This window comes from Tetrahymena thermophila (assembly GCF_000189635.1).
Source record: "Tetrahymena thermophila SB210 genomic scaffold scf_8254776, whole genome shotgun sequence".
NCBI lineage: Eukaryota > Ciliophora > Oligohymenophorea > Hymenostomatida > Tetrahymenidae > Tetrahymena > Tetrahymena thermophila.
The window spans coordinates 441213-458242 of NW_002476534.1; the positions used below are offsets into that span (position 1 = coordinate 441213).

Consider the following 17030-nt stretch of genomic DNA (forward strand, 5'->3'; position numbering starts at 1 on the left):
AATATAAAATTATATTACCAAATTAGAAACTTTTCAAAATACCTATGGGAGTAAGAACCCTTTTTCCAGTATTATAAATTAATTTTATTAATCTAATAAAAGGCATAAAACATAAAATATGAATAAAATTACAAAAGTTATTTTATTGATTGATTTATTTAGAAAGAAATCTTTTTTATTTGAATTTGAAAATAATTAATCAAATATTTTATTCTTTATTGATAAGTATTCTTTGTTTTTGGTAATTTTAGAGTTATTAAAATATTTAACCGTTATCAGTATTTTCTTCTGGAATTTGCCTCTTAAATATGAACTCATTTCTTATTTATTCGACTTCAGAGTCTTAGTCCATACTTTATGTTTCAACCTCTGCTTAGGTGACTGAGTTTATGCTTTTTTAATTCTTAATCTTCTTCGCTTAAAAATTTTAAGAATAATTTGTGTTTAAATTGAATTGAGAAAATGAATGATTTTTTTTATCAGTAGTTGGTCTATTTTACAAAAATGTAAGAGACCTCTTTTAAAAGTTATTCAAAGGTGTTTAATTTAAACTATTAAATTTTGTTAAAGGACTTTCTGAAAATAAATTTAATTATTAAGCATTTTAAGTCAAATCTGCTTCTTTTGATTAAAAGTCTTAGAGTATTTCTTTACCAAGATGGTTAATAAGCCTTTAGTTCACACTATAATTAATTTTAAAATTAAAACAAAAATTTATAATATAATTATATTTATTACCTAGAATTCTACTTCTCAGCTAAGTCTTAAAGGCGTTTAACTTGCAAGTAAGAGTCATATAAAAACTATTTTTAAAGCAATTAAATTATTTGATTGAATCAATTATGAATTTAAGAAACTTACTAATTGAGAATTCTCGTTCTCAACAAATGGATCTTTAAAAGATTTTGGTTATATTTAGGTTTTTTCATTTATCAATGGTGATTTTCCTTAAATAGGTAAATAATCATCACTATTTTAAGAATCTTTACAGCTTATTTAAGGTGCAGGTATAAATTCAAATAATCTTTTCTAATGCTTATCAAAGATAACATTTTTTAATTTATCTACCTCTTACATTTTCTTATGGATATTTATGACGTCTAAACTTTGATTTACCATTTTGACAGCTTAAGTTACTAATTGACCTTCTTTAGAAAATATTTTATACTTTGAAAACAAATAATATATCATGTATTTAAAGATTGAAATTTATTTATCACTCTTTTATTCATCGTAATTTTTATCTTTTTAAAACCAATTAAAGTTAAAACATTTAAAACATTATTTTTGTTTTTTTACTTGTTATTTCTCTTCTTAAGTTTTATTATCTTTTTATTCTAGCACAATATCTTAAACATAATTATCATTTGATGGATTTTTATTGAGTTTTATGTTAAATTATTCAAAAGCATTCTTACTTTTTAAATTGATGTTTGTTGTTAGTTCTGGACTGTATGATTCTTTTTATGTAGTTTTAAGTGTTAAATCTGCTTGTAGGTTTTAACCCTTTAATTCATTTTATTATATTTATGACGGATTCTAAAAATTAAACTTATTGATCTCACTAAAAATAGATGAAGGATCGCCTTATTATAGATTTTCATGTTAGCTCTAATTCTTAGATAATAAAGATTTCCTATTTCGATTCTTCTTATTTTCTCTGCTTGTGTTCGTTTTAATTCCACTATTATTTTTATCAGATTAATAAAGCTTATTGGCTAATTCTATAGTTAATTGAAACAAATTATATCTTCTAACTATAATTCCTAAAGAAGCCATAATTAAATGTGTAAAGCCTCCTAATTCACTTAACAATTCAGTGAATTTTTTATAGGATCTATTAATTTCTGTAACATATGGATTTAATCTAACAGTTAAAACTGCAAAACGACCATCAGATCTTCCTAATTCAGTAATTTCTCTGTAATCATTGCTTTATTAAATAGGAAATTAGAAAACTTTTCTATCACTACCAAAATAAATAGATTCTTCATTCGCAACTGTAATATCTTGAAAATAAATATCACAGTTTCTTGTCATTTTATATGGCACAAAAGTGAAAAAAAGTCTATCATTAATAAATGGAGTAAAAAAATCTTAAGGCTAATCCACATTCAGAGCATAGTTAGAGTGATAAAAGCTCACACCTTAATAGCCATTTTCATTTGTATAAGTATCTATCTATTAATATTATTTATTATTTCTTAAAGACAAAAAATTGAATTGAATTAAATAAATATTTAAACTATTTTTCTATTTAAAATATTAATTAAAATTATTTTTTGCACTAAAAAGCAAAATAATAATAAAGCAATTTCATATTGATGATTTTATAAAAAAATTTGTAATATAATCCAACAAAATATTTATCAAAGCAATAATTTAAATTGAGGTATAAAAATATTTTTAATAATTAATTACAATGTCTTAAGGAGCACACACAGGATTCCATTTTCGTTTTGGATCATTAGGTGTCACACATTGAGATACTACTACTTAAAAAAAAGAAAAAACATCACTTCCGTACATTCCTTCTACAAACATAACTGAGTCCATACTGTATAAATTTAATAAAATTACTAGCATTAAATGATTTCTTTATATATATTTACGAAGGGCATAAGTAATCAAATCCAAAAGGTAAATAAAGTTGAGTGAAATTTGCATAGGAATCTATTAATCTCCAATGTGCAGGAGTACAAGGTTCCAATTCTATTTCATACTCTTAAATTGTTTTAGTAGAAGTATTTGGCTGGTTTTTAAAAATCCTTTAATTTAATTAATTAAACTTGATTAAAAATAAGAATTAAATTAAAATAAATAGCTAGGTGGGTGGGTTGTTATGTTGCGAATGTTATAATAATAATAAGGATGCAAATTATTTCTTGCATATTTACTGAGATACTTTAGAAAATATTTTATATTTTTTCAATTATAAATTTTTGAATAAGTATTTAATTGAGTAAACAAAAAGTTATCAACTTACTTCTAATAAACAGTTATGTTAAAAAAAGGATTAGTAAGGAAATCTTTTTGTTCTATCTAAACAGCAAACATAAATCTATTTGAGTTCATGTAAGATCGAGGAGGATTTGGGTTGTATCTACTATTTACTACAACATTAACTGACTCTTTTAAGTAGAATGAAGTCATTTCTATTTTTAAATATTAACATTGTAAGAAATCAAATAGTTTAATGAAGATAGCGTTAATGTTTACTTGATAGAAAGAAAAGTAAAATAAAAGTAAAGGATAAAATTGTTAAACATCCCCCCAAAGTTGTTCTATATTAATATGAATTATTCATATGTAATCCAATTTCATTGCTAAATTAGTCTATCCCTTTAATAAAAGATTTAACTTTTATCATCATTATATCTATCTATTTATCTTTAAATAAGTTTCTTTCTTTTTTTACTTTACTAATTAATCTTATATAAGTTTTTATATTGAACCAATCTTTGCTTAATAAAAAGTTTTTAGATCTTCATTAATTATTGAATGGGATGTGTCAAACAAATTTAACATCATAATAATAGATAAAGTTTTTAATATATTTTATGTTTTTATTGGGTTAAGTGATCATAAATTTATGTTTTAAGTTGCTTTAAATATATTAATATTTTTTGGACTAATTTTCAATTTATTTTTGTTGTATTAATAATAGCTATGAATTTTATTATATTGCGAACTTCTAATCAAAATATTTATAAAATAAAGTTAATCCAGTAATAAAAAAAAAGAATATATGTAAGCTAAAATGAGTGAATAAAATTTGTTTTTTAGTTCTTCTTGTTATTTTTTAAGCGATTTTTTTATATTATTTATGAAAAAGAGAGAATAATTGTGTTAGAAGTTGAATAATATAGATAAAAATTAAATAAAATAATCAATATTCAAGATAAGAGCATAAAAAATATAGATTATCGATTATTTATTATTTTATTACTCAAATTATAGTTTTACATTATAATTTTCATTAAAAGATGATTGCCAAATTAAAGAATAAATATAACCATGTTTATTAAGGATAATCATATCAAAAAGATAATAATTTTTACATTAAAAGTTGAATATTAATTAGTAAAGCCATCTTTTTGAAAAATAAGAGATTTAAAAATATTATTTATCAATTATTTATAATTTTATTGTACTAATTATAGTTTTAAAGGATAATTTTTTGATTGGAAGCTGGATATTATTATTTTGGAATATAAGTAAATAATTCTGAGTAGTTATTAAAAAAAAATATGCATTTATGTTACTTAAATTTCTTTATTTATATTTCTTACTTTCTTAATTTGTTTTTTTTAAGAAAATAATAATTAAATATTTAAAATTAAGAGCATTAAAAAATTCTTTTTTTATTTGTTATAATTTATCATCATTCTAATTATAGTTTTAAATGGTAATTTTTTTGTTGAAAGCTGAATAATAATTAGGAATATTAGTAAATAATTCTGAGTGATATTATAAGAGAACGAATACAAATGTAAATTTTATCAATTGATCATCCTTTCATAATTTTTTTTTAAAAGAAAGCAATAATTAATTAAATATATTTTAAATTAAATAAGTTTAGAAATAAGTGACATAAACAATCATACATATATTTTTTAAATAAAATCGACTCTGATTTTTTATGATTTGACTATAAAAAAGAATTAACTGTAACAGAGAGAATTAAAAATAAGAGCATTAAAAATATATCTATTTATCATTTTTTTATCATTCTATTATTTGAATTATAGTTTTTTATCGTATTTAAAGGAAGGTAAAAAATTATTTTTTATCAATTTCATAATTTTTTTTTGAATTTTTAAAATGTGTGGTAAGTAGAAACTTTCTTTGTGATAAATTAATTAATTAATAATATTTTTTTAAAATAGAAAGAAAATATGATAATTTTAATTATTATTTTCATAAATTTTTTAAATTATTATTTCTCATTTATTATCTATTTTGAGTTATAATTTTTTTATATTTCGAGACTAAGGCTCTACTTCTGGAATTTCTTCTTCAGAACCTAGCTCTTGGGAGTACTGATGAAATGAAAATTATTAGTTTGAGATATCTATTTTTTTAAAAGGGGATTTTGTTTCATCTGGATTCAAATAAGTAATGTTCGATATTGTTTTAATATTTTTTATTTCTCCAAGAGCAATTATCGGGTAATTGTGGCTGTTTGTAGATTCTGAAAGCTATTCTACAGCTGCTTGAGGAGTTTCTTTCTATTTGAGCATCTAGATAGTGTTTTAATTTCTAAATGAACTTTCGTAACTCAATGATTTTCGATTGTTGATTAATGATAAATCTACTGAAATTTCGTTATTTTTTTAAGCTTAAATTTGCTTAAATTATCTTAAAGCTTGTTATTTTTAGAAAGAGGAAATATTCTAACTTCTTCCTTCATATAACCTCTTAATTTCAGATGTTTAATTTACTTTCGGTTAGCTATCCAGCGATTAAGATTACAGGAAAATATTTAGCAGTTCAGGTCCCAAATATTTAATAAGTTTTTTGTTTATGCTAATAAAAAATAAATTTTATGTAAATCAAAAAATAGCAAAACAAAATTCTCAAATTTATAAATTATTTTACCTAGAAGAATTAAATGAGCAGCTTAAGTTACTATTTAGCTTCAAAAAAGAGTTGTATAATAGCTTTAATTTAAAAAAAAAAAATTTAATTAAAGAAATAAATAAATAATTTTAAGAAGAAAATTTTCATTTTATAATTAAATATTTTGATTATTAATTCATTTATTTACTTTTTTACTTTTTTATCATTTTATTTATTTACTATTTAAATTAGAACTTTTGTATTTAACATATTTTTTTACTTTTTAGTAGAATTTAAACATCATCTTTTTTTTGATTAAATATTTCTAAAATGAAATTAGTATAAACTTACTTTATATGAATTAACTGTATCATAGTTTATTTTAGGAGATAATATACCTTGATCAATTATTTTTTCCTCGGATTTTTAGTTAAATAGGCTTTTAAAGCAGTTTTTCTTTAAATCTTTTGAACTTTTTTTATGTTCTGTTGGACTGATTTATACAGGACTACGCTAGTTTTAATTTTTTTCCAAATTTATTTTTGGCTTCTAATAAAAATTAAAGATAGTTTGTTGCGACTAGTTAAAAATGATTGTTTTTATTTTATCTATTTACTAGAGCTTTTCAAGAATATTACAGATGTCAAGATCTGAGTGTATCATATCAGTTGCCTTAGTGATGTAGTGATTGTAATCGTTATTGTAAAAGTATCCAAAAGATAATTTATGAAGCAAATACTATATTCCAACATCAAAACGATACGGTTTCTCAAGTATTTTATGAAATTAAGCTATTAAATAGTTTTCTTTTGTAATTCTTTCTTGTTGGGTTTGTGTAAATTGCTTTACAAAAATATTTTTATCATTTTTTAAGAAATCCAAAAATATTTTGCTTTTTTTTATAATTTTAAATACTGCTCTCTTAAATTTATCGATAGGTCTATCTATATCAAGTTTGATATCTACCACCATTATTTTTTCCTTATTTCCTAAATTCTAAATAGATGTAGGATTTTAGTTTATAGAAAATTTTTTTCCTAATGATTAGTTGCTTATTAATTCAATTTATGTCTAGCTTTTTACTGTATTGTTATTGTTAATACAAGGAATACTTTTATTAATTTTATTCTGATTGAGATTATCTTAACATTTTTAAGCAATTACTTCATTATTCTGATTGCTTATAAAGTGTATGCTAGAAGAAAGTGCTAAGTCTTTTTACACCTTCACTCCCTAGCTATCGATCCCATTTTTAATACTTGACATATCCTTAAAAAATTAGGAATTTTATTATTTCGATGGACTTACTCCTAAAGACTAACAAACATAATTATTAGATTATTACGTTTTTTCTTTTTTATTTCTTTAAGTAGTTTGTTGCTACTTAATTTCTGAGTTAAATTAATATAGATTATTTGCCAAATCGATAGTAAATCTAAAATTGTTATATTTGATTAGTAAAATCCCTACACAAGTAAACACAATCTAGATAAAGCCTCCTAATTCACTTAATAACTAAGAAGCTTTTTTGTATTATCTGTTTATGACTGAAACATAAGGACTCATTCTTAGAGTCAAAGTAACGAATTTATCGTCAATCCTAAAAAGCTAAGTAGTTTCTCTTACATCATTATTCTCCTAAGTAAGAAATTTGATATCATCAAAATCCGAAATTGGAAGTAATGACTGATCAGTTATTACTTGAATGTCTTAAAAATATATATCACAGTTTTGAGCTTATTTATTAGGTACAAACATGAAATAAAGCTTATCATTAATGTATGGAGTAAAATAATTGGTAGGCTGATCAGCATTTAAAACATAATTTGAGTGATAAAAATTTATTCCATGAAATCCCAACTTTTTTGTTTGTTCTTAAACCTTTTATTAATAATTTTTTTTTTCTTAAATAAAGAAAAATCAAAAAAAAATGAAGAATAAATAACAAGGACTAATCCTCTAACATTAAAAAGCAAATAAATAAAATATTTCAAAAGTCTTTTCTTATCTTAAATTTTTAGAGAAAAAATTAGTAAGTATATTATTTTGTTAGCAAGTAATTCATTTGTATAAATTATTTTCTATAAAAATTTAATTAAAATTAATTAATTGTTATATAACCTATATATTTAGGTTCTATAAATAATATTATCAATAAATATTGTATGAAAAATATTTTGAGGTAAACGTACTAATAGCTTATATGTCATAAGTTATAGTAAGAATAATCAATAATTCATATTATTCTGAATGAAGTAGATAGTAAGCAGAAAATTATATTCATTTTATATCATCAATATTTAAAAATTATATATTATTTACCTCTTCTTAGGTAGCACACACTGGATTCCACTTTTAATTTGGGTCATTCGGAGAAACACACGGTTCTACCTGCACTTCTATATATTAAAATACGTCACTTCCCCACATTCCTTGGAGCTACATTTTTTATCCTAATCTTATTATTTTTTTTTATAAAATCATTTATTTTTTTTATTTTTTAGGTTAAAAATAATAAATTTTCATGCTATTTATTAAGCCAGCATCAATTAAAACTTTATTTATTTTAAAATTTATTGAATTCCTTCTAGTTTTATTCATTCAAATATTCTTAATAGCTCTTTTTTATGAAAAATGTTAACATTCTTAGTTAATAAATCCTTCTGCATTATTTAAATTATTTGACTCTCCTTAAATTTCATAAAATTTTTTTTAAATTCAAAAGGATTGGTTTTAAAATCCATAATTAACTTTTTTAGGATGATAATGATTTCTCTTATCGATTTTTCTTAAATTATAAATTTTTAATTCTTATTTATTAATCACAAATTGATTTACAAATTTTATATTATTGCTTTGAAAATTCTTTATCATTATTTACAAAGTGGTCAGTAATAAATTGAATGAAGATTTACTTACACTGGACATAAAAAATCAGTTCCAAAAGATTTGAATAATGTAGTGAAATTTGCTAAAGCCTATGACATACTATTCCAATGATCAGGAGTACAAGGTTCAAGTTAAATATCTGTCCTTGTAAATACTTGAGTGTTGCCTACTTTCTATTTGACGCTATATAAAAATATATTATATATTTTTACTAATTAAGAAAATTAAATAATATCTATTTTTAACATTTGGTCTCTTCTCTAGTTAATAGATAGATTTGCTTATATTAACTCTATAAAAATGTATGTTTTATTATTAGTTAAACGAAAAATACAACTAACTGCTTAATTAAAAAATAAATTTGCTTTTAATTTTACATTTATTTAACTGTTATGTTGAAGTATGGATGAGTTAAAAAATCCTAGTTAGGCTAATCTATATTCACTGCAAACATAAATCTTTCAGTATTAAGACTTGAGTAAGGAGGATCTGGATTAAACGTGCGATTTTTTATAACTTTCACTTCCTCTTTATTTAAAAATGATGCGATTCCTATTTTAAATTAGATTAATGATTTTGATGAATCCAAAGTGGAATTCTCTTTTCTTTTTTGCTAATTTTCTTTATTGTTTACTAGCTGAAGTGATAGAATTATTATGTTGATTAAAATTTCTAAAAAGAATTTTTACTTGACCAAAAAAATGCAAATATAAATAGAATAACTAGCCATGAGCAGAATCCTCCTAGCGAAGTCTTATAGAAGTTATTTTTGTTCATGTGAAGTCCTATTTATCTACTAAATAAGTCATAATCCTTAACGAAAGCTGAAAATTTATTAAGCATTCTAGTATTAATTACTTCTATTAGTATAGTAAATATAATTTTTTTATTAATTATTATCATTATATATGGTATAAAATAATCTAAACTATTCGTTTACTAATGTAATCAATAACTTTTTAGCAAGTTTAATAAAAAACATCATCTTGATACGAGTAGTTCGAAACTACGTAAAAAGCTTGTTTACATTTTATTATTTTTCCTATTCCAAATTTATCAATGTATTTGTATCATAATAATTTTTATTTCTTAATTTATCTTTGCCATTAATCTCTATGATAGTATGATTCTAAAGATATAAAAATCTTCAAATTTAATACAGTAAAACAATTAATTTTAAAAGAGAGTTAAATTTACTTTTCCATTGATTTAAATATTACTGCATTATTCAATTTTAGATTTTTTATAGGCTTTTTTTAATGCAGATAAAATGAATTTATTTCAGATGATTAATTAGCATGAAAAAATATGTAAAAGAAGAAAATGAAATAAATTTTGCTTTAATTTTGTTAGATTAATTTAAACAAATTTTGATTTGGATTATTAAAATTTGAAATTAATTTAGTTATTCTCTAAATTTTTCTTGTAATTACTAAATGTTTGCTAAGATTAAAAAAATAAATTACACAGTATTTAAATTTATAATGAGCATTGATTAAATTTCAAAGTATGAAAAAAATTAATAAAATCTGATTGTATTTACAAAAACTTATTTAATTTTTCCTATTTTAAGTTCTTTTAATTAAATTGCGCGAAAAAACCAATTTTTTAATTAAACTTATAGACAACGTAATAAATAAATACATTAATAAAGAAAGAAAGCAATTCTTTCTTTTAGGTTAGCAATATAAATAAGATATTTAATTCATCGTTAAAAATCAAATGCAATATTTAGATATCAAAAATCTTTATTTACATGAGCGAATCTATTAATTAGGATAATATTTAAAATAACAATCAGATTATCAAAAATGAAGTAGATGATGAAGATTTAATGTAATAAAATATTTTAAACTAGCCTGAAGAGAGCAAGTTAGATTATTTCGATTTGATACAAAAGGACCTTATTTATAGTCCTACTGGAGGGTTGTTAATTATGTCTTAAGGTACTGGTGTCTATAAAGTGATTGGGGAATATTTAGATACGTTTTAATAAGGACCACAAACAGTCTTTTTTTTGCTTAATTTTGATGAAAGGGATAGCCTAAAATCTGAAATCAATGAAATTTAATATTACTGCAAACAGCACAAAATTGTTGATGTAACAAATATGATTTCATCTAAAAGAAGTGAAATTTATAGCAAAGGAGGAATATTTTCAATATCAGAAATAGTTCTCCTATTTGATTTGCTAAGTGGCAGCATCATCCACTCAGAAAGAATTACTGGGTTTATTATTAATAAAATATAAAGTGTTAGAAACCACTAAGAGAATCTAGTCTGGTTGTGTACTCTTCTAAAGACAAACAATCCTTCTTCTATAATTTTAGGGATTTCTGAGTGTGAGTAGACATTAGGTATCAGCATTATTTATAAATGTTTCTAACTAATTTTTTTGAAAATATATATATTAAATAGCAAGTAGAGGGTTAGAAAATATAATGAGATGGTTCTATTTACCTAGATGCTTTGTATGGAACATGATTAGAGCAGAAGTTCAAAGTGATGTATGAGATTATCAAAAATAAATCTAAAAATGATATTTTTTATTTTGTCGATAAAGATTCTAAAATAGCCAAATCAATGCGAGCACTTGGATACGTTTGTGGATATGAATAAAAGAATGAGAAATATTGATAATTGTATTAAAGTTATCATAATTTTAATACTGAAAGAACTCAAATCTAAGAGAAATGCAAGTGACACAACAGAATTACCTATATTCAATTAGGAAGAATTCTTAAACTCTCATTAATACATTTTGGAGGATAAAATCAAATCCAATAAATTCTACTTAAAAGCCTTTATGAATAACACACAGTACTTTAAAGATGCTTTTGAATTTAAGCAGTTACAAAAAGATCTCTTTTAGCTAAATTGTGTTTCCTTCTATAAAAAATTACTCTATATTGATTAAAATTCAAATGAAGACAGCTTCATAAATAGGACAGCAACCGATAAAAGTACTCAAAAAGTAATTAAAGAGCTTTTTGAAAATGCATAAAAAAGAGTTTATGAAATTCAAAAAAGCGATGAAACATTGGAGCTGCCATTGTTGGAGTCTCAATTAAATAATTCTGATAGAGATAGTTTTTAATTTAGATAAAAATTTAATTTAAATGGTTACTTTGATGCCAGCCTTCTCTAAAACACAGGTAAAAATGTAGAGTAATTGTAAAATGATGCTGATAAAGACTTAGCAGAGTAAAATGATTTGAAAAGAGCCTCTTTAAATTCAATTGAAATGGCAGATGAAAATTTAAAGGGGAAAACTAGTTCATAAGAAAATTCATAAAATGGTTTAAACTCCTAAGGCTTTCTTGATAGGTCTGCTGATTAAATAAATCTAACATAGTCTATTTAAATGACTTCAATTAAAGAAAATATCAAAGAAGATGAAACATTTGAAGAAAGTAAAAATGAAAATTAATTACTAAAATAAGATATGCTTGATGTGGAGGACAAACATTTAAATGAAAACTCTCAAGATAAGTTTATGTAACAGATGGAATTTATGAGAAACATTATTAATCAAGATTCAATTTCATTAGCTTAAGACATGCCTAAAGTAGGTTTGAAATAGAATGTAAATATTAAATTTTATTTTTTTATTAAATAAATAAAGAAATATTTTTATATTTTAGATATTTGAAGATTTCGACACTGACAATAAAGATGCAATTAAATTTGAACTCAATCAAAAAGTAAAGTTAAATTTGGATATAGATCCTAAATTTAGGTGCCTGAATGTTATTTTAAATGAAATAAACGAAAAATATTAAAATGCCATGCCAATTAATGGAGACAAATTTTTGATTTGGATTCATACTAATGATAAACAGAGAGTGTCATCGATTTAAGAGTACATTTAAAACACTTTTCTCAAAAATGATCCTTCAAACAAACTAAGCTTGATGAAAAAGTTTAGATAGTTTTTAGAAGAATAGACACATAGGAGACACTCTTATCTCAAAGAATTAATCAAAAGAAAAAAAAATTAAATCCTTGAAGAAAAGAAAGAGTGTGAAAATGTGTTGCTTGAATAGCTATTTAAAGAGTTGGAATACTTTTAGTAAATAATTGAATTTGAGCAATTGGAATTGAATAAAAATCAAAATAATTAACTTAATCCAGACGATAATATTTTATTTGGTAATTATTTATATTTTAATGCTGAGCATAATTCTAAAAACAAAAATAAAAGGTTCTTAAAGACAGCTAAACTAAGAAAATAAACAAAAACTAGATGAAATGGAAAAGGAAGAATAAAAGAAAATAAAAGAAAACTCATAAGAGGACTCAAAAAAATAATCTTAGAATGATTAGAATCTAGAAATTGCAAGTGATGAAGAAAAAAATAATATAAAAAAAATAAGAAAAAGCGATAGGATGCTTGCAGATAATGAAAAAGAATTGCTAGAAGTGAAAAAGAGAAAATTATAAATTGATGAAAAACTACAAAAAAGATTTAAAATGATAGATGTAAATTCAATGAATGTTAATATTATTGATGAAATTGATCAGACAGGATTCGTTTAGTTTTTGTCTAAATAAATTATGAAAAACTTCGAATTTATTGTAAACAGCACAAATAAATCAGTTATTAGATAACATTTCTTAAGAACTTATCGTCCAAATTTTGTAAATATTTTACTTCTTAAACAAAAATAAAATTCCCTTTTACTTTGAAAAAGGTCATATTATTTGAACCTAATTTGAGCATCATAAGAGAAATTAGTGTAGGGCAGCATCTAATCTAATTAAACGGAGTAAATCCAATCTATGAAATTAGGACAATCATGTTCAATAAGTCTGCTGAAAGTGAGAAAATTCTTTATAATAGTCTTCAAGAGAATTAAGCAACTGAGAGAATAGTGAAAGAAAAAAATGAGATGCTAAGCAGTATTGATGAGCCAGTATTAAGAGTAAAAAATATTACAAAAAAAGCAAATACTAGAATAGGTGGCTCTATGTTGCAAGTTCAACCAGCGTAATTAATTTTTTATGATATATTTTATTTAACTGAAATATTAAAATATTAAATAATAAAAAAGAGTTATCATTGATAAAAGAGAGTTTAGAAGTGATTTACCTTCAATACTATTTCATGAAGGTTTTAAAGTTATACCTATTTAATTAACTACTGGAGATTATATATTATCAAAAGATATAGCTGTAGAAAGAAAATCAGTGGAAACTCCAGATTTAGTAAACAGTTTAAGAAACGGTAGACTTTATTAGCAGCTATTGGCAATGTCTAAAAATTATAAGAAATGTTACTTACTTATAGAATTTTCAGAATAAATGCCTTTTAGCTTAGAGTCAATTAATTACAATAATGAAAACTAGCTTTCTTACTAAGAGCAGCAAAATTTCAATAACAAATAACCAAAAACAAACACCATTACTTTTTATTTGCCTCTCCTCGTCTCTTAATTCGATAATGTTAAAATAATTTGGTCGAAAGGTCCTATTTACACTTCTAAAATATTCTAAATGCTCAAATAAAATTAACTTGAGCCAAATCCTTCAGAACTACTTAAAGAATAAGAGAAGAAAGAAAAGAAGGAATCTACAATAGATTAGTATATCTAAGCAAATTAAGATGATGACAAATATATTCCAACCTAAAAACGATTATTTGAGCAAATTAAAAATAGCAACGAAGAAGAAAATTGAATTTTTATTTGTAATAAATTAAATCTTTTTGTAAATAATAGAAAAATAAATAATAAAAATTCTTTATTAAAAATAAATAAATACTCTTTATTTAGATAGTGATTTCTATCTTTAAAGTTATCTAAAATTAATTTTATATTTTTGAGATTTACTTTTCTTTTTTTGGTACCTTTTAATATTTAAAATAAATAAAAATTTCTGTTCTTAAAATTACCCAAAATTAATTTAACGCTTTAAAGATATCTTTTAGTTTTTAGAAACTTTTTAATCTTTAAAATAATAATAAATTGACATATTTTCAATATCAAAATTAATTTTATATTTTTTAGATTATTGCTAATCTTTAAATAGCTTTCAATCTTTTTAATTATCAAATTATTTTTTCTTAAAGAAATATCTTATTTTTTATTATTGTTAAAATTAATAATTCTCAACTAAATTCAAGTTTAAAGTTTAAACTAAGTAAAAAAAGGAAATATGAAATAAAATATTTTTTTTCCTCTAAGAAAATATAAAAATTAATTAATTAATTCTTTCAAATAACTAATTGTAGTTTTTATATTATGGTTTTTATACTGATAGAGAATAAATATTGTTCTATAATTGTAATAATAATGAAATAAAAATTATAATTGTAAAATGCTAAATCTTGGTCATTTTAATTTAATTACTATGAAAAGGATGCAATTTATACTATTAAAGAACTAACTTATAAATATGAAAAGATGTATGAAATATTTAACATAAAATAATCAACTTTTATTAGTTTACTTATTTCAATAAGATTTTTACTTTTTGAGTTTGTATTTTTTTATTAAAATTCTAATAAGCATAATTAAAGCGAATATTCCCAATCCAGCTGAGACATACAAAAAAATTTTTTGAGTTTTAGAGAGGAATTTAATTTCTTCATCTGTAAAATTAAGCCTAGCATCTTTGAAGACATGAGTTACTTGTAGATATTCACCATTTTATTTGTCTTTTAGTTTTATTCCTTGTATTAAGACATCAGAAAAATCAAAAAATTATTTTGAACTTGGAGTAACGCCTTTAAATGAGTTTTTAATATCAAGATATGAAAGAATATCTATAAATGGGTTTACTTAATTTTGCGCCAATAGCTAATATCCTGATATTTCTCTATTAAATACATTTAAGTCGTTGAAAACAATATTGACAGCCTTAGAAGAATCGAGAGGATTTTAAGCTTTAAAAATCTTATTTAACACCTTGCTAGCTTAATCTGGATTATTTGCTACATATGACTGTATCCATGACTATTTTAACTCTCCCTATGGGTCTTCTATAGTAGCTCTTATTATAGGATATGATTTTTCCTTAAGCTCATCAAAGTAGAGAAGAGGTGATTCTTTTACATGACTAATTATGTCATTAATCAGAGTAGAACTAGCTCCAAAATAATTTTTTTTAGATTGCTCTATATAAAACCTACCTAAAAGAGGTAGACCCGCTGAAAGAATAGAACACCCTAGTATTTTGTAATCTAATAATAAATATTCATTCTAAAAATCATCTGAAAAATCAAATATAGAAATTATTTTCTTAATGAAACTCATCTCTCTAATCTTTAACAATTATTAATTAATTTATTACTTTTATTATAATAAAAACTAATAATTAATTATAAAGCATTGAATAAATCAATATATAAATAAATTATTATACATACAAAATTCTAAGTATATTGGATTGAAAGATTTAAGAAACGTATTTATTTATTTATTGATTAGTCAATCAATAAACTAATTATTATCTTATTTATTTATTACTATTCTACTTTACATTAAAAAATAAATATATTTTATCTTAATATTTATAATATCACAAATCTTCATTTTATACCTTATTCCTCTGCATACATATTAAATGATTTTATAAATATAAACCAATTTTTGAAATCTAGTCTAAATTAATCCTAATGTTAATTAATAAGGATTTATGGTATCTAATTTAATCAATAAATACATCATTTATTAACTATGAAAATTAATTTTTTAAAAAATTAAACTCTAATACTTTGTATATTGAAGAAAAAATGATAAAAATTAGATTTGATTTTAATATTAAACTTAAATAATTGTAAAGAATTTACTAAAATAGTATATTTTTATATTTTATTTATATAATATATATGCTTATTATAAAAAAAATATTTTTTTTACTTAATGAATAGACCTTTTATACTAATTAAGATTAAATATTTAAATAAATTAAATTGTTTTTTAGATCAATATAATATGATTTATTTGGTAAGAATCAAAATAATTTGGATTTGTACAAGTAAATAATACAAGTAAAAATTAAACATATTAAATTTTATTCCTTTAATAATGAAAAACTTTATTAAAAATATGATATTTTAAATCAGAAAAAGATTCAAATAAGAGAATATCAGAAATAAAAAGATTCCTAAATTAAAAGACTACTTACTTGCTTTATCTTTTTTGCTATTGAAAATAAAAATATTAGTCGAATAAATGTTATCCACATTATAAGGGATTTGTAATTCATATTACTAAAATAAAAAAAAAGCAAAATCATGATTTAATATAGTAAAGAAGGTAAAGAGATGTTTAAATAAATTATCTTTCTTTACCATTATTTAATTAAAATTAGGGTAGACATAACAAATACCTGCTATAATTTTAGTTAAAATTGATAAATGTTTCAGGCTAATTTTAAACAAAATCTAATTATGAATTCAATTAATTAATTAATCAATATATTATAAATAATAATCTATAAAATATGATAAAAGTTTTGATAATTATTATTATAATGATTAAAAATGACCACAAAAATATGAACAATAAAAGAAACTATAACCACTCTTTTGTAAAATTAAAGATAGCTAGATATTTTAGCGATGTAATACAATT

General features: G+C 21.9%; 4 protein-coding genes across 4 annotated transcripts; 1 reads left to right on the forward strand and 3 right to left on the reverse strand. All coding sequences in view use genetic code 6, as the record gives it.

Annotated features, from left to right (window-relative positions):
- Positions 1–199: 199 nt before the first annotated feature.
- TTHERM_00160590 (transmembrane protein, putative) lies at positions 200–3421 on the reverse strand (the record flags this gene model as incomplete). Its single annotated transcript, XM_001009789.2, has 7 exons — positions 3220–3421; positions 2987–3155; positions 2613–2768; positions 2422–2557; positions 862–2181; positions 739–803; positions 200–683 (listed from the first exon to the last, which is right to left on the reverse strand). The coding sequence occupies exons 1-7, from the start codon at positions 3371–3373 to the stop codon at positions 200–202; spliced, it is 2484 nt and encodes an 827-aa protein (XP_001009789.2). The 5' UTR covers positions 3374–3421.
- A 1525-nt stretch (positions 3422–4946) lies between these two features.
- Positions 4947–9354, reverse strand: TTHERM_00160580 (transmembrane protein, putative; the record flags this gene model as incomplete). The annotated part of the gene is made up of 7 exons (XM_001009788.2): positions 4947–5529; positions 5602–5663; positions 5914–7443; positions 7885–8020; positions 8482–8634; positions 8829–9003; positions 9141–9354. 7 exons carry the CDS (start codon positions 9352–9354, stop codon positions 4947–4949), a joined length of 2853 nt encoding a protein of 950 aa, XP_001009788.2.
- Positions 9355–10207: 853 nt separating this feature from the next.
- On the forward strand, positions 10208–14130 carry TTHERM_000160559 (hypothetical protein; the record flags this gene model as incomplete). Its single annotated transcript, XM_012796031.1, has 7 exons — positions 10208–10808; positions 10870–10958; positions 11015–12037; positions 12096–12603; positions 12656–13092; positions 13146–13441; positions 13506–14130. The coding sequence occupies 7 exons, from the start codon at positions 10208–10210 to the stop codon at positions 14128–14130; spliced, it is 3579 nt and encodes a 1192-aa protein (XP_012651485.1).
- Positions 14131–14906: 776 nt separating this feature from the next.
- On the reverse strand, positions 14907–15707 carry TTHERM_00160560 (transmembrane protein, putative; the record flags this gene model as incomplete). Its single annotated transcript, XM_001009786.3, has 1 exon — positions 14907–15707. One exon carries the CDS (start codon positions 15705–15707, stop codon positions 14907–14909), a length of 801 nt encoding a protein of 266 aa, XP_001009786.1.
- Positions 15708–17030: the final 1323 nt, after the last annotated feature.